This window comes from Daktulosphaira vitifoliae, unplaced genomic scaffold (genome assembly GCF_025091365.1).
Source record: "Daktulosphaira vitifoliae isolate Bord-2020 unplaced genomic scaffold, ASM2509136v1 Scaffold_3, whole genome shotgun sequence".
NCBI lineage: Eukaryota > Metazoa > Arthropoda > Insecta > Hemiptera > Phylloxeridae > Daktulosphaira > Daktulosphaira vitifoliae.
In genome coordinates this window covers 40,626,549-40,645,297 of record NW_026099574.1, presented here as the reverse complement: position 1 = coordinate 40,645,297, position 18,749 = coordinate 40,626,549, and the positions used below count along the sequence as shown (strand labels likewise).

The 18,749-nt window shown below is 27.8% G+C and overlaps 2 protein-coding genes across 2 annotated transcripts; both read left to right on the top strand.

The window, feature by feature from the left end:
• Positions 1-3,251: 3,251 nt before the first annotated feature.
• On the top strand, positions 3,252-5,956 carry LOC126900208 (palmitoyltransferase ZDHHC6-like). The gene is made up of 9 exons (XM_050675725.1): positions 3,252-3,446; positions 3,534-3,715; positions 3,786-3,870; positions 3,938-4,097; positions 4,333-4,450; positions 4,611-4,748; positions 5,116-5,181; positions 5,418-5,605; positions 5,674-5,956. Exons 1-9 carry the CDS (start codon positions 3,386-3,388, stop codon positions 5,774-5,776), a joined length of 1,101 nt encoding a protein of 366 aa, XP_050531682.1. The 5' UTR covers positions 3,252-3,385; the 3' UTR covers positions 5,777-5,956.
• A 3,652-nt stretch (positions 5,957-9,608) lies between these two features.
• Positions 9,609-18,423, top strand: LOC126900206 (tubulin alpha-1C chain). Its single transcript, XM_050675722.1, has 4 exons — positions 9,609-9,769; positions 15,267-15,489; positions 15,596-16,137; positions 16,512-18,423. The coding sequence occupies exons 1-4, from the start codon at positions 9,767-9,769 to the stop codon at positions 17,091-17,093; spliced, it is 1,350 nt and encodes a 449-aa protein (XP_050531679.1). The 5' UTR covers positions 9,609-9,766; the 3' UTR covers positions 17,094-18,423.
• Positions 18,424-18,749: the final 326 nt, after the last annotated feature.

Below are 18,749 nucleotides of genomic sequence, written 5' to 3'. Positions count from 1 at the left end.
TTGAACTGCTGTAGTTTTTTTTGGGTGAGAAATTTCAACTGCTTTTTTATACGCAGCGCAGCCTTTCCAATTTGCGGTATGATTTTCTCCACAATTGGCACATTTTGATTTGGTCTTTTTGGATTTTGTGCAATCAATTGACCTGTGTTTTTCTCCGCATTTTACGCAATTAGGAGATTTGTGACAATAATTTAAAGTGTGTCCAAATAATTGGCAGTTCTTGCACTGTGGAACTCCATTTGTTTTCTTTGGTGGCTCCACTTTAATAATTTGGTGACTAAGCTTTTTTAACTGGTATATGTCTTTATTATTATCTTGAGGCTCTAGATCAACAAAAAATAATGGTAGACGAATAAATGTCCAGTCACTATTTTTATTTTTAGAGTCAACTTTTTTTTTAATTTGTATATTTGATACATGATTGGCCAAGTGTCCTTGGTCTGAAAGATCACGCTTTATATCACATATGTCAGTTTCAGGGTGTAATCCCCGGATTACTACCCTAAACATTTTTTCAGATTTAAGTTGGTACCTATGGTATTCAATTTTTTGCTCTTCTAAAATTTTAACAGTACGGCGAAATTGATGTTCGTCTCCCGTTAAAATCTTTATATCACCGTTGGCTAAGGTTTTAAGTTGTTGCTCATGACCAGAAGCCTCTTCGATTGCTAGATTATCAATGAATTTTTTAATATCATTGACCCCACATGCTGTAATAGGTGGAGGTTTGTAGATTTTAGTAGAAGTTCTCGCCACTTCTTTTGTTACTTTAAGGATTTTTTTTGGTGAACTTGTGTTAATTTCCACATTCCCTTTAATTTGACTTAATTGACATTTTAATTTTTCGTTACTTTCTTGAAGTTCTGCTATTATTTTTTTAAAATTTTCAATGTCAGTATTTATTTGTGTCCAAATATCATAGCTGACAGTTATATTTTTTTCTTGCGCTGTGGAGACATTTCCGTATGTATCCATTTGTATAATATAGTTGTATTATACACAATGTAATTTGATGCCACTATTGTGACCCACTTAATTAAAAAAAAATCTATTAAAAACACTTACCAACGTCCATAAGTCCGCGGTTCGCATTATACGCACATATAAAATTTAATAACAATAACACACAGGTTTCACGAGAGCGAGACCGAAACATACGTGCTGATTGTTTGATTAACAATTAGCAACTGATTAGATTCCCTTAAAATTTTTTTCAAATTGCGTCTATTGAAATAACCACTATTTTTTCAGTACTACTGACGAAATAGCAAGAAAATTCGGCCTCCAAAAAAAAAAATTAGATTGACCTTTTTTTTTACATCCAAGTGCAGTGATAAAAAAATTAATAAATCATTCAAGTAGGAAAATCCCAAACTTCTTTTGTAATAAAACACCTTCATCTCATATAGATTTTTATTGTATTATGATCGATACGAGACGGTGTTCATAAAATCATGATTATAGATTAATGACACATGTTTATTTATCTGATTAGTTATTACATAAATTAAAGTTATGTGTTTAAATTTTAATGTCATTTATTTGTAGCTAAAATACACTTATGTCATTCAATATTTTACATAACAGAAATTAACTAACTTTTTATATATTTGTAGTTTTCTTGAAGTATACTTTAAAAAATGTTTGATGACTTAAAAATGAGGTTTGGTTTCCTTGTGGACTTTATCAGATCCTACCCATTAGTAGTGTGGCGGACCTGTAAGGCTCGCCTGAGGGAATTTTAATATTTATTTGTTGTTCGGGTTACCGTCTGGATTCCCTATTGAGCTNTGTTGTCATTTAACTTGTAAATTTGGGTACCCTTGTGGCGGACCTGTAAGGCTCGCTTGAGGAAATTTTAATATTTATTTGTTGTTCGGGTTACCGTCTGGATTCCCTATTGAGCTATCCGCACAGAGTCCTCCAAGATGTATATAGGAAATAGTGATTATTTATAAAGAAAGAAATTTAACACTTTCGATAGAAATACTGGTTGTAAATATTATAATGTATTTTAAGATATAAATGTATAAATGTATAAATATATATATATGTATAGCACAATTTCAATATAACACGGCAAGTATTAGTAAATGGTTTACAATTAGTGCTTATTCGACAATGTTGAACACTAGACTGACTATTGCTGCAAAATAGTCATACAAAGAAATCAAGGGAACATCCGCATACGGATGTCCCTATCAATTATAAACATGTATATTCGCAAAGATAAATATTTAATAAAGTGGTGATGACACAACAGTAGGATTCGGATTTTAAAGCATAACATGCAATTTAAAGCAAACATGCAATGTGAAATACTGCATTATTTTTTAATTTATCTCCTTTTTGATACTTTTCAGCTCGAAATTTGATTTATGAAATGGAGTATTCAAAAATGAAACTTGAATTCTGCATTTTCTATTTTTGAGTAATTTTAAAATGAAAATCTTTTTATTAAATAATATTTTTTAAATCAAATCATATTAATGTGTATAAATTAATTGAGTTTTTTTTAGATTTATTTTTTTGTTTCAAAGCGTTAATTTTTTTTTAATTTTTATAGGTTAATTGTTGATGATATTTTGAAATGTTTTTTAAAACATTTAAGTTTAGTGCTCGGACTTAAATTATGTCATTTTCTTCTATGACTATTATAGGACATAATGTCGACTGATTTAAAATTAGTTGAAGTGTTTTATTTAATATGTTAAAAATATGAAATCAAATATTTATATATGTGAATTTCATAAAACCATTATAATATTCTTGTATTTTAGATTAAATTAATTACCATATAAGTTTGCGTTGTTTGTTGTAGGTATTTCAATAAATATTGTCTTATTTTTTTAGACGTGGCGTTGGGGTTAAAAAAAAGTGGCACTTTAAAATTATAATTTGTGTCATATAGTTTTTATATTAATATTATCGCCATAGAATACTTTTTATTAAATATATTTATACTGAAATTTCGTCAGATAAATGTAGATTTTTTAAAACCATGATATATATGGTTCTAAAACATTTTTATAATGTAAAAATTATGCATGATTAAATTTAAATTTAAATCAATTTTTTAAATATTCATTCTACGAGGAGATTTTGTTGGTCAAATGAAAGTTCTAAAGTAAATTGAGTAAAGTAAACTTAATATATCTATAAAAAAGTGATAATATTATATTAAAAGTGACTATAGTATTTTTAAAATATTAAAATAACTACTTGTTTACTAATCATATTACTGATAACGATAGATAAGGTTCTTATTAAAAAAATTGAATATTTAAAATAAAAAAATAGGTGTTAAAATGTAAATATTTAGTATGTAAGTTTATTTAATGTTAATCTATAATTTATGAAGTAGTTTAAAAATAAACTATTTGAAATGCAACGTTCACCTTCCATCTTAAGAAGGTTTATTCATTGGGGACCAATATTGTCTATTGGTAATTTTTTGTATTCACATTATCTTAATTATAATCATATTTTAATTTATTGAAATATTGTAATTAAAATTTTGTTTCAATTTTTAGTGATATATAAACTTGTAACATTGACAACACTGTATTTTACGGAAATTTGGTGGCCCATTTTTGGTTCATTGGGCGGATTTCTCAATCAAATTCTCTTATTAACTTTATTTTTTATTAGTTTCTCTTGTTACTTGAAGTCTGTGTTCATTGGTCCTGGATTTCTTCCACTAAAATGGAAACCAGTATATTAAATATTTATATCAAAGTTTTTAGTTTATGCATTGTAATAATTCATACTAAATATTTTATAAGGATTATGAAGAAGATCAGGAGTATTTACAGTTTTGTAAAATTTGTGAAGGATTTAAAGCTCCTAGAGTACATCACTGCCATAAATGTAATTTATCAAAGTTTAACAAATACTTATATTATTATTTTGTTATTCAATCACTTTTTGGTTTTAGGTAATCGTTGTGTTTTGAAAATGGATCATCACTGTCCATGGTTGAACACTTGTGTAGGATTTGCAAACTATCCATATTTTATAACATTCATATTTTTTTCTATAGTTGCCGCTATTCAATCAGCTACGTTGTTGTTTAAGACACTTTTATTAGCATGGAGGTAAAAAAAAATACTGGCAAGGATAGACAGTTAATGATTTTTTTCATATTTTAACCATTGATTTTAGAATATTGTTTGTTTACAATAATAATATCATTTCTTGACACCATTTCAATTGTGTTTCTATTTACAATAACAATTATTTATTGAAAGTCATTTTATAATTTGAATTAGCTATTTAAAAAACACAGACATTTTTCAAATAATTTAACGACAGAAAGTTTATTTTTTGCAGTCAGTTTGGACGTTATGTTCTTGTGTATTTTCCTGTGAGACTTGTTCTCTTGTGGCTTATAGCATTTGGGTTAGATATCTGTTTAATTTTGACCCTTAGCCTGTTATTATTTATACAAGTAAGTAATTTCAAATTGAATTTTTGTCATCATATTTTAAATAATGAGCTAAATATTTTTAAATTATTGAATATTCTAAGTATATTTTAAAATAAGGTGTTAAAACTTATGTTGTAAATTTTAGGAATCATTAATTTAATAAATATTGAATATTTTATAGGTTAGGTACATTTTGAGAAACTGTACTAATATAGAAGATTGGATTGTTGGTAAAGCCATCTCAAGACGTGAGCAAGATCCAAGCATACCATCATTTGTTTATCCTTATAATTTAGGAAGAATTAATAATATAAAAAATGTATGTCATAATTTATGTAAATTTTGATGGAATTTAGGTATTAAGTAAATAAACTAAAAATACTCAATGGGGTTTATAGTTAACGAATATGTTAATATATTACAACATATTACAGTTAACAGTAATAATAATAATAATTAGTCATGTATATAAATAAAAGTAAAAAAAGACTGTTATAAGTTAGGAAGTGGTAGACCATTGTATTTATTTAAACAACCTAGTTACTTGGTTAATATATAGCTGTGTCACAGCCTGCCATCCAGCTATAGAGCTCTTTATGTGATAGCATATAATATATATATATATTATCTAAATAAATAAAGGATATTACATAGGATATAATATGTATACTCTTATTTTGTTGCAGTTTTTTGCTAAAGGAGATGGTATTCATTACCCTGTTTGTGATGGTTGTGGTGAATATGATTTAACAGTAAGTCAAAATTGCTAAATTATTTGCATGTGACAATACTATAACTGTGCAAAGTTAAAAGTCAAATAAATATATATTTGCTATTTAAAAATTGTGAAAAAAATTTTATGTTTTAAAAGAGAAAAATCTGTTGATTTTTAAAGGTTTACTATATCTTATATATAAATTCTAAAATTTAAAAATCATTAATTTTTGTTAATATTATGTGTACTAATAAACTTTGAAACAATATTTAGATTGAACAATTAAATCAAAAATTAATAAAAGAGTCGTGGAAACAACCAATGAAGGTAATTAGAGAATACAATGGTCGTTGGTTTCCTTTAGTATTTGGCATTTGTACTTGTTGTCAGATACCATGGACTGATGAAGCACGTATTCCATTAAATAAAAATGATATTGTACAAGTTACACGTTTTAGGAAGTTTGTATTTGATTTAATATTATTGAAAACCTAGGTGATTTGGATTATATTTTGATTTTTTCTGTTAGATACTGGATGTATGGACAAAAAAATTTTTCTGAGGGACCTCGACAACGAGGGTGGTTTCCAAGAGTCTGTGTTACTCCTTTACCTTCCAAAAAAAGAGATTAAAAAAAAATTTAGTTTTAGAAATTTATTTTTCTATTCTGATAATATGAGTTTCTAAAACTAGTTTGTTATGGTTTATGTATTTTATTTTCTTATAATTAAGGTTGTGAATTTAATGCATTTGTATATTTGTTTGTTATTTTGTATGTTAAAATGGATTAGACCAAATTTGTTTTGTGTTAATTGTAATGCAATTAAGAAATCTTATTTTGGATATTTAAGGGGTTAGGGCATAAAAATGCATGTTATGTAATTCCTTTGTATTAAAGCTTTTTTTCTTAATATTTAAATTTATCGGTCAATCTGATCTAAATTTGCATTAATTGTTTTGTAGTTTTTATCAAACTATTTTATTTTTAGTCAAGTATTTAACTTTTTTGAGTTATTTGATGAAGATCAAGAATAGTCAATGTTTCATATATCTAAATTTGTAATTTAAAAACAGTTAAATTACTTTATATTAACTAACAACAGTTAATTTTATGTTACACTGTACATTTTCAATATTAAAAATAAATAATGTCATTTACAAGTCTGTAGAAGTTGCATTTATATACTTCATTTTGAAGTTTGTCCAAAAAAATTTTTTAAAAGATATTCCTTTTTTTACTTCACTAATATACGTACTTCTACATTTTTTGTATTAAGTTCAGATCTTAGTAGCTCTTAATATATGTGTAGAATTACCTATAGTGCCTAAGTACTATTTGCATTATTATTATATTTTAAGTATTTAAATAGTGTTCTACATAGACACAACTAAACTATTTTCCATAATAAAGTACATTATATAAGCTTTAATTTAAGGTATATATAAAAGTATCAGAGATTATACGTTTTATGATTTATAAGTGTAATATATGAATAAATATCTATTATAGCAATACAACATAATATGAAATTGATATTTAATAATTTAGTATTGAAATTTTTATGGAGACATTTTAAAAAGTTATAAAGAAATATATTTTGTTTCATTTATGGCAAACGTATATTAAAGATAAAGATCTTGAAGCAACATAAAAAAAAAAATTTATTTATAAATAAATTTACTAGTCTACAAGGAATTTTCATCAGAGACCAAAATATACTTTTCTGAACCCATTTTTGCGTCGATTTCAAATCTCAATGAATTCAAATTAAGTTGAAAAAGTTCTTTTTTCTATATTCATTTAAAGTTTTGAACACCCCCTGTATAAAGGGAAGTGGTATGATTTAATAAAAAAACATGTGGAATGAAAGAAAGATATATGGGCAGGTAAAGAGTCAGATTTATAAAAAAAAATATACAAAATTATAGGTAAATACCTAATATATCTATTAAAAAAAAATGTATTAATCTATACATTTTTCAAAAAGTTATGGCAGTTTTAAGTAAAAAAAATGGAAAAAATGTTGAAAATAAGTGATTTTTAAATTTGAAATATTTTGGAGATTTCTCCCAAAAAAAAAAAATTAGAAGAACACATACTAAAATTAATACCTTCTCAGATTTGCATGGAAACTAATAATAATAATTATTTTTACAAATATTTAAATGGTGTTACAATTTTATTAACTATATTAAAAAGGAAATTAAAAATTCTAAGCATAAATGAAAAGACGTTCTATACATAAATAGAAAGTTTTTGCGACTCACTTTGTTTAACCTCCGATATTTCATTATATCTTATTCTTAGCTGTGGCAGGTACTATTGTCATTTTTATTTCATTCTATTTTATAACTTACGTTTATTTTTTTCCTTGTTATTTTTTTTACATCGCATGTACATTATGTATATACAAAATTCCTAAGCACGATTTAAGGGTTGAATGAGCCCGTACAAGGAACGGATAGAATCATTTGTGTTAGTTCGATTTTTCATGTAAACTATTTATTTCTTACATTTGTATAATTTCCATTATATAATGCTTTCTTACTAACTTAAAGATTACTCTTTCCTTTACCAGGCCAGAAAATTTGATGAGTATGTTATTTTCATCAGAATTTTCAGCCAATAGGAAATGTAATACTATTGCTTCGTAAATTAATAATATTCACTATTTAATGGTTTTTAGATATGCCATTGTAGAAGTGTAGAGTTATGATCTTTTTTTAAGTTATGGGTACCTAGTCTAGTGCTGCGTTATAAAATAATTTTCCTCTGCACCAGTGGCATAATTACAAGTGCAATATCTTATAAATTACATTTTTTTTAATAAACAGAGTGATTGTTTATCCATGACTCACGCAATATCTTTAAAAATATAATATTTTTTTTTCTTTTCGGGTGGAAAAATTTGAATTGAATGTAAAGATGGTCTCGATTACATTAATATTGGATTCATCTGATTCATAGATCAACAAAATCCTTCCAGTGAGAATTGAGAATTTTCATGGACAGGCATAAAAAATACATATCACGATATAACCAATACTTTCCTTAGCTTTTGATCGAAACTAATGAAGACGCATCATCATTTTTAAGTTTATAACATCTTAGATATAAAGTATTTCCACCCATGAAAACATATGTCTACCGATTAAAGATTTTTTTGTTATTAAAATAGAGCGATTTTTTTCCATTTAAAAAACATTTAAATTTTTTAAAAGGAATCACTTTTTTAACAAAAAGAAAAAGTAATGAAAAAAATGTCTATTGTTGAAGAAAAAATTGCTTCATTCCTCTCTCATCAATATAAAAATACATTTCGGTTGGGGTGATAGATTTTCGGTAATTTATGTAGATAATCTTTATATTTAACTCTACAGCATTTGGAAATTTGGTTTTAAGGTAAATTAGTTCAATTTGTTCACCAAAAATAATTGCCCTAGTTTGTATGAATTAGTGAACGTGAATAATAATTCTGCTTACTAACCATAGCAATTAATTTACACAGTAATGGTTTATTTTGATGCACAGAGGTTTTATTGATTATTTAATATCCAATAAAATTACTCCTAGATCGTAGACCAATAATTATATTTTCAGTGTGACTGCACCCATTAATAAATTATTTTCATAACTTAGTATTCAGTTAAATTATAAAATTGTGTATTTCGATATTTATATATAATTTTATAATAATCATTCGTTTCGAAACAATACTAGAATAAATTTACATACAAGATTATATCAATTATTATTTTATGTCAGGATACATTAATCGATTAGAAGTCGTTCGGTGCCTCGTAAATGAATATAAATCACATTATAGCTGTTTTTTGCAGCTTTTCATATTTGCAAGCNGTTTTCTGCAGCTTTTCATATTTGCAAGCGCCAAATTCGCGTCCTACGTCCTTTCTGTTTACAAACGGATTTTACATAATTAAATGGAATATNTTTTTTTTGGAGCTTTTCATATTTGCAAGCGCCAAATTCGCGTCCTACGTCCTTTCTGTTTACAAACGGATTTTACATAATTAAATGGAATATTGTTAAACATAAAAACTGTCATGTTAGTTTACTGTCATAGGCCCTCGGGCCACTCCCTTAACCGACTTCTCAAATAACAGTGTAAACAAATTTGCAATTCCATAATTTGTGAGGACAGGAACAATTTTAAACTCTGTATTTCTTTGCTTTTTCAGCAATTTGTATTCACACAACACTATCAAACAGATTATAACTCAATAGAAATCGCGTGATCGGATAATATTGAATGATCGCATAGTTCATTTCCGACAATAACCTCATGTTCCTCTCAACCGCCTTTTAAGAGCTATCGGCTCTGGAGAGGTACAACAAAGCTTTGGTATAGGAGAATTTCGGGATTGACGATATGTCGAGATAGAAGGCGCTGCGCGGGTGCAATCGACCAAGACGTTGTACCTAATGCGTGCGGAGGCGCACCTAATATTACCAGTATAAGAATCGGTGGACTACGAGCGACTAGTCTCAGTATTCCGGATAACCCGTACGCGTTAACACACCCACAGACTTAAGAATCTTGACAAATCTTAAAATTTCTTGGCTTATATTTAATATTTGACACGCCAAAGATCCTACTAAAATGGTGAGTACTTTATTTTATGTTCATATGGGATACATTGAATGTCAAGAGACACGATTTTACAAAAAAAAAAAACATTTTTCCTTTTGAACCGGTTCCGGTACTAGTTCAAACTGAATTAGCTATGGTTTTCTTCTACCTAGCGTATCTTTTCTCGTCACATTTCGAGACACTTTTCCGCAGGAAAGATGTCACCTCCCAAGACAGTTGGTTTTTTACCACGACCGTTTCTAATCGATTCGCCGGATAAAATGCGATAGACGGTAAAAAATTTAGCCTCTCGAAAAATAACATCTTTTAATTATAAACTATTGATTACTATTATAGATTCGATAATTTTGACTTTTTTTTGCCGAAGACAACTTTTTTTATTCACAAATTTTATAAGTAATCAATTCGGTGGAACAACAGTTTATAAAACCGCAATGAAAATATTTTCAAGCCCAATGTAATTTTCGGGAAAATATTTTGCTATAATATTGTATCAGTCCGCTATTTCGATTGACTCGACAAAACTAAATTATGTGTGTAACAAATTGTTAATAATTGAACTGAACACTTTGAGCGCGTGTCATCGTATCACATTCCACGCAGTATTGTCTTGACCACGAGGAAGATAATAAAACTGCGAAGGTGAAAAAAGGAGTCTGCACAAGAGGCTTCACAACAAATATCATGGGAACTAGACGTGTCTATTTAATGTCAATAGATGCTAAAAAATCTACTTAATATTAAATATGAACACGTTACACGCCAATATTAACAATACGGTACGATATCATATTTAAATTTTTTACTCTTGAAATGGGCTCATCGTAAAACATTTTATATAGTTTTTGATACTCTACCGTTGAACTCTCAATTGGACCCTTATTGATCAAATTACTAAGAATAATCAAGTAAAATATATTAAAACGTTATAATTTATGCCGAAATTTCTTTATGTCAAATGACTCTTATTATTTTGATAAAAATAGCTGTTATTAACGTTTTTTTATATAACTTTTTGGGACGTAATTAATACTTATTAAAATGATTATTTTATACGTTAAATGCATTCACTTTGGTTAAAAATATATATTGCATTATACTTTGAAATTAAAACAAATGGATAATTTAGTAATTATTTGCTATCCTATGCTAACTACAATTAATGTTCCTTCAAATATTATTTTTTCCGTGTGATGATGAAGCGTGCAGACGTTACCTTTTAATAAGCTACTCAGAACATATAGACGGACATTATGAGATCATAACACAATAAAATTGATGAACGGAAGTCTATATATTTATAATTAGGACCGAATGTTATCAAAACAGCTATAAATAATTAAAGCATTTAGATTTTCTTAAGTTGAATCAGAGCGACTAGGAGTTTTTGTGCATGTAGTTTGTACATACAGTTTATCTATTTCAACACAATTAGGTTTGGCATTGTACGAAGAAATGTAACCTCGTAGATGAGTGTAAGTTTATTGATATTTTTGTGAACGCATTTCATTTAATTTCGTCATGCAATGGAACTATTAGACAGGCTGATGAGAGTGTAGAAATGTAAAATGTGATTGGTTGGAGTTACTCTATTTTTGAGCAATTATTGTGAAATTTAATATATATATATATATTGTTCTGAGCTTAACAATAAATAATTAAAATTCTCAACTTTCAAGTTAAACAAAGAGTTATTGATATTTTTCAACATAATATTTCTAAACAGTCTTCTTAACATGAATAATGTCCAATTTTCACCATAAAAGTTATTTGTGAAAAACTGAGTAAAATTAAATAATAAATGAACACACTTGAAATTTTAGGCTCGTTTGGGACTCGACAAATTGGGAAAATGTTGCTGAGCATTGCGTTGTATTTGGGTAGCAACTATTATAATTAGTTCTTATTTATCACCATAGAATTAATTGAGGAAATTAAAGTGTAATGGTTCACTGAGTGGTTGTTATAGAAGGTCGAGTGATATTACTGTAAATGTACAATAGTTAAATTTTTAAGACGCTAAGCTTTAAAGGTACAGCCTATGTGTACCACAGTAATAGCTCTAATTTAAAGATTATATGATTTTGATTGGACAGTGTGGTTCAGTCGATTCGAAAAACACATCTTGGATACAGTTCACTGATAGAATTGTTCCGAGTTATTAAACATATTATTAAAAGATCGGTGAGAGTTTCTCTGAATGTTTATGAAACGAAAATAAACATTAGTATAGTATTGTGGGTATTAGTATTAGTATAGATTTTTATAAGTTAGTGGGTAAAAAATCTATTCACTAATAGCTGCAAATCTAATTAATATTTATTTTTCTAATTACAGAATAATTAGAAATTTGTAAATTTTCTCGGAAATGGATTACGATTTAGTTGGGAAATATTGGAACAATATTTGCTGCAAAGAATAATCCATTGCTTTTTTATTTATAATAGTTACGATGTTTACACAAAAATATTACGGTGCTTGATAAATTAATGTGTAACAAAAGCTGTGATTGTGCACCGTAAATTTTTCCCATGAAAATAAATATGTAAAATACTTAAAATATTATCTTCATCTAAAAAGTAACTTACGGCTTGTAAGTTAAGTTAAGTAGTAAATCCAAAATTTTTAAACTGGGCGATGTAATGAAAAATGTAGTAGAGTACTTTAATCGTAATACTTGTTTAAATTTAATTGTTTAAAAAAAATGCAAATATTTGCCAAAATCGCATACAAACGAGGAAGGTAAGGGGTAATATTTCTATCCTTTCAAATTCATTTACGTGCATAATTAAATTACACTATTAAACGAAATGTTAAGATATAAGTTAGTAATTTTATATGAATAATGTAAATATTTAACATTAAACGTTTGTAAGTCACATATTTAAGTTCTAATATTAATAGGTTCGAACAAAATTCTTCATAAAAATTTGATTATACTACTAAATTTTCTAATTTTACTAAAATGCTAAAAATAGAGTATATTTTCAGCAAGTAACAACATGAAAACCAATTCACGATAGTTTTGACTGATAAAAAAAATTATATGTTTCATATGTATTAGTTCAAAAAAAGTTTAAAATTCTTTGGATATAAAAAATAAATTTGGTATTAGAGAAATAATTTTAAGCATGAAAGAAAGACTGTTTTCTAAAAGCATTGTACGAATCGAATAAAAAACGTTTTTAACAATGAATTATAGTTCAAACTTTTGACAAGTTTGAAAAATTGATAGGTGTCAAAAGTTTTTTCCTTATAATCAATCATGTTCATAAAATTCGAAAATTTGTTTGCTTTTTAAATATAATAAAATCGTATTTATTTTATATAGATTTTTATTTATACTTAAAATTAATTAAGTTAAAATTTATCTTTGAATTAAAAGCTAAGAGTTTTATGAATATTTTGTATTTTTAGTAGATATGTGAGAACTATAATTGAAATATTTCTTTTATTGCAATTAACAATCGATTTGTAATATAAATTAAACAATATTTGTACATATTTTCATTGTGTTGAGGATTACGATACCTATTTTATTTTGCAAATTACCCATTTGCAAGTTTCATTATTTATTACGAATAAATTATGATAATTGAAATCATTTAATTATATTTTAATCGTCAATTTATCAGATTACCTATGTTTGAGTTCGTATAAACTAAGTATGCCAAAACATGTCTGTCCACAATTTTTAATTATTCAGTGATGAATTCTATTTTAGATTTTAAATCATATGACAGAAATAGTATATATTTACCGCCCATCGAATTAAAGTTAAAATTATTCAATTTATTTTATAAAATTATTTTGTTAACTTTTAATATAATCTAATTAATCACCATGATCTTTTTCGCAAATATATTTTTTAAATAATTTCGATATTTTCATTAATGAAATAGAAAAATTGTAGTTAAAGATGCACTTTTGAATACTCAAAAGTATTTGGTTGTGATTATCTACAAAAACATCCTGATATTTTTGAAATTTTTGTTTTTCTTCTCATTTTGTATTTTTAACGTGAGTTGCATACACTTATGTGTTTAAAAAATGTTACTAGTTTTGTAGCCATAAAAAATCTTATAGTTTTTTTAGAAATTTAGACATATAATTGGCATCTATTAAGTAAAAATACATAAATATATATATATATATATGTTTAATTTCATGTCTCACAATGTTTACCTATTAATAAACAAACTTAGGCGTATAATTTATATCGTATTGTAGTTATATATTGTAGTTTTGTCCGTCTAATTCTTTTTACGGTCTTAAATATTTGTTCTATTATCCGTCTGCATTACGGACATCATGCCCAACCCTTTCGTCCGGTTGAACCGAAATAAACCTATCGAGTAATACAATAATTGTTTCCATTAACTATTACTAATATTATTACTTTATTGTTTTCTATTTCTATTTTTTTCAACTAGTAAGTAATTTTTACTTGCCTGTGCCGCTCCCGTCCGGTAAACACTTACCATTCGTTGGCTTCCGTTGTTTTTATTCGCCTAACCTCTTCTTTGGTACAACCGAATCTATTATAGAATAATTCGTCATCTCATCGTCTACGTTAATGTTTTTGTCGCCATAGCATTTCTCGGGTCACTGGTTTTTTCTCGGATTCATCGAAATGTTCCTCATCTTTGTCCCATAACTTTGGCTTTCTTTCAGTAAGATTCAAAATTACCAGAAGTCATCTTATGGCTCGTTGGTTTTGATGATATAAATAATAAATTGTATTTATGTTTTTGAAATATGTAATGTGTGATTTGTTTTAAATATATTTTTGAAACTCCTATATTTTTTCTAATGATATCCAGGCTACTGTATCATAGACGTTATTTAATTTTAGGTTTTTATTTTTTGCTTTTACAAAGCAGATCCGGTGGCCATGACTTCTCATAATCTGGAAATTCCTTTGTGATGTCCGGTACAAAAATTTAATTCGTCAAATATTTTTGCTCTATTTAGTTTGTTAGTAACTATTTTTTTCATACAAAATAGAATCAATTAATAGAAGTATAAAAAACTTGTTTACGACTTTTAGTGGCGTATAGTGAGGGAGAGTAATTGAAAATGTATTTTTTTAGATAAATGCAAGTTATTATTTCGAACTTGCATTTAATATGATAACAACATATGTAAAGGCCAAAACTAAAATAAAATCTGCAAAATATTCCAAGAGAAAAAATGAATTTACAATTACCCCATTTCACCGTAAAAGTTTTACTAAAATTTGTTTTCTGAAACGATATTTTTGTTATCTTTGAAAGTGTCAGTATAATTATTAAAATAAAACTATTATCGTAGTATTAGACATATTATCTTAGTATTGTAAACAAAATATCTTAGTGTAAGTGGTAAAACAAGAAATTTATGTGATAACAGTTCTTCCCCACAAAAAAAACTCATTTTCATCCACCTATTTGTGCAATTTCATAGTTGATAATATGGACAGTGATAATGTAAAAAAGTATTATTCTTTGCATGTTTTATTTTATTTAAGCGTGAATGTATATCAGTTCATATCGGACAAGCCGGTGTACAGATCGGCAATGCTTGCTGGGAACTGTATTGCTTAGAGCATGGAATCCAACCAGATGGACAAATGCCCTCTGACAAGACAATTGGAGGTGGAGATGACAGCTTTAATACTTTTTTCAGTGAAACCGGAGCAGGGAAACATGTCCCAAGAGCTGTGTTTGTTGACTTGGAACCAACTGTCGTTGGTAAGTTTCAACAATAAAATTTAAGAGAGATGTTAACGTTTAATCTCATATTTTGTGAATTCTGATAAGAAAAAAAAAAATGATGAAATTACATTTTTTTTCATAGACGAAGTGCGTACTGGCACTTACAGGCAGTTGTTTCATCCAGAACAGCTGATCACCGGCAAAGAGGACGCGGCCAACAACTATGCCAGAGGTCACTACACTATTGGCAAAGAAATAGTGGACATCGTGTTGGACCGAATCCGCAAATTAGCCGATCAGTGCACTGGCTTGCAAGGTTTTCTAGTGTTTCACTCATTCGGGGGAGGCACCGGTTCCGGGTTTACGTCATTGCTAATGGAGCGGCTCAGTGTGGATTATGGCAAAAAGAGCAAGTTGGAGTTCTCTATTTACCCAGCGCCTCAAGTGTCTACTGCCGTAGTGGAACCGTATAACTCTATACTCACCACGCACACCACCCTAGAACATTCCGATTGTTCTTTCATGGTAGATAATGAAGCTATCTATGACATATGCCGTAGAAACTTAGACATCGAGAGACCCACTTACACGAATCTCAATCGACTTATCGGTCAAATCGTTTCTTCTATCACTGCGTCGTTGAGATTTGACGGCGCCCTCAATGTGGATCTCACAGAATTTCAGGTATTTAAACACCAGTGCCATTAATTAACGTAACACTTTGTATAATCGGACAGTTATAATTTTCTCTGCGATTCCTCTTAGTAAAAGTATAAAATAACTCTTACAATCAGTAATTTTACTGTATTGAAACATTTTGCCAAAACAATGATGTGATTTAATTTTTAAATAATAAGCAATAATATCTATCAGATCTCTTAATGCTCGAAACAATGGCTTGATTCGTATTACGACGCTTTCCATTTATATTATAAAGCCGTTTTCTATCTTATGAAATATTAACAAGATTTCACAATGTTAATTTATTGAACTAAAATGTTTTTTAGCGGTCATTTGAATACACGACCGTATTTATACTTAAAAGTTATTTTTTACAGACCAACTTGGTTCCGTACCCACGAATCCACTTCCCTTTGGCTACGTATGCGCCTGTGATATCCGCCGAGAAGGCTTATCACGAGCAAATGACTGTAGCTGAAATCACCAATGCGTGTTTTGAACCGGCCAATCAAATGGTGAAGTGCGATCCCAGACACGGCAAGTATATGGCATGCTGCATGTTGTACAGAGGCGACGTGGTACCCAAAGACGTAAATGCGGCCATCGCCACGATAAAGACCAAACGGACCATACAATTTGTGGACTGGTGTCCAACTGGGTTTAAAGTAGGTATCAATTATCAGCCGCCCACAGTGGTGCCTGGCGGTGACTTGGCCAAAGTTCAACGTGCAGTGTGCATGTTGTCTAATACAACGGCCATAGCTGAGGCATGGGCCCGTCTCGACCACAAGTTCGATCTCATGTACGCTAAACGAGCGTTCGTTCATTGGTATGTCGGAGAAGGTATGGAAGAGGGTGAGTTTAGTGAGGCCCGCGAGGACTTGGCTGCTCTGGAAAAAGACTACGAGGAAGTAGCCACTGATTCAGCCGATGGTGGCGACGAAGGTGATGAATACTAAAGTGATGGGTCTACCGATTGTATGAATTCCATAACTTGTTTATGGACACCACAGTGTTTGACGTAACTTCAGATTTACTGGCAAAATCACAATATTTTATTTTCAGATAAATAACAGTTTATCAGACAATTTTAAATTAACTTTGTTTACTGTATTTACCAAACTCTGTTTGATAAATATATTGAAATTCACTTTTAATCGAAAGAAAATTTTGTAAAAAATATTGAGATAACTCATTTAATTAATTTTACCGCAACAATTAAACACACAACTAACATTATTGCTTATATATTTTTAAAGGATATTTTAAAGCGTATTTTTAAAAAATAAGATTTTTTGCACATCCTAGAATTCAAGATAATTAGTTTGTAAGAAAAATTTCCAGTTACTAAACGATTTAATTTAGAATTTATATAAAATGTATTTTTTTTATTCTAAGTGTTTTACATTTAAAATTTTTCAAATTATAATTTAGTTAATCGAAAATCAATTTTAATTTTATAAAACAGATAAGTAAGTGTCAATTGTAAACGCTAGATATAAGTTATCGAACAAACAATACACTTTTAAATTCAATTAGTTTTAATTAGCAGTTAGCCAATTGGCTTGGTTTGTATTTTACTCGATCGAGTTTTTAATTGAAATTAAAAAGATACGAGTACCTAATTTGTCTTTATTTATAGGTACAACATGATATTGCACGTATGATACGTATTATAAGGTGCACTGAATTACATTTAATTATAGACAGTTTAATTGAATAATGGAAAAAAAAACATATCTCGTTTTTCAGGCAACAGTAATTATTTCTATCCAATTTTACCATGTAATTATCAGCATCGAATGTTGAATTATACAATTATAAACAACACAACAGTTAATTATTTTCAACATAATTCATTTTAATTAACTTAATGTATTATGTTATTAAGTTAAATTGACAAAATTTAGTTTTATTGGTGGAAATACATTTTAATTTTCAATATTCTAAGAAATAAAAATATAAAATAAAATTCAGTGTTTAAGTTTTATTTAGATTTGATTAAGCACTGGTATATTCAATTTTAAAAGTGTATCGGGAATTATTTTGTTGAATTTTCAATGGGAAAAATGACAATTGAATTATATAAAAATACATTTTATACAAGAACATTACTTTAAAAATTAGCTTTTGTTGTAATTAAATGATCATAGAACAAATAAATTCTTTAGGCTTGATTTTTTACTTATTGTCATAATTATTAATTAAGTTACAAAAAGTTCAATAGTTGAAGATTTCATATATTTGAAAATAATATTTTATTGTAATGATTTTCAATTGTCTCTCTTTATTAAAAATTGTGGATGAAGATTTTCTTTACGAAATAATTTGCATATAAAAATATTACATTAATTTTTTACTTAGATGTATTTTATATTGTTAAAAATGATTTTGTATTTCTTGTGTAATTTTGTTAATTTAATAAATCATATTTTTTGAATTCTTTAAATACAATGTTTTCATATATTTGAAAAATGAAATGATTATTAGGACGCAATAATTAAGCTTTTTCTTTTACAAAATGTTTTTAGTTTTGGATAGTAATAATATTATAGGTAGTGTCACTTATTAATTATTAAAACACCGTAATTAACTTTCTTTTAGTGTTCCTTATA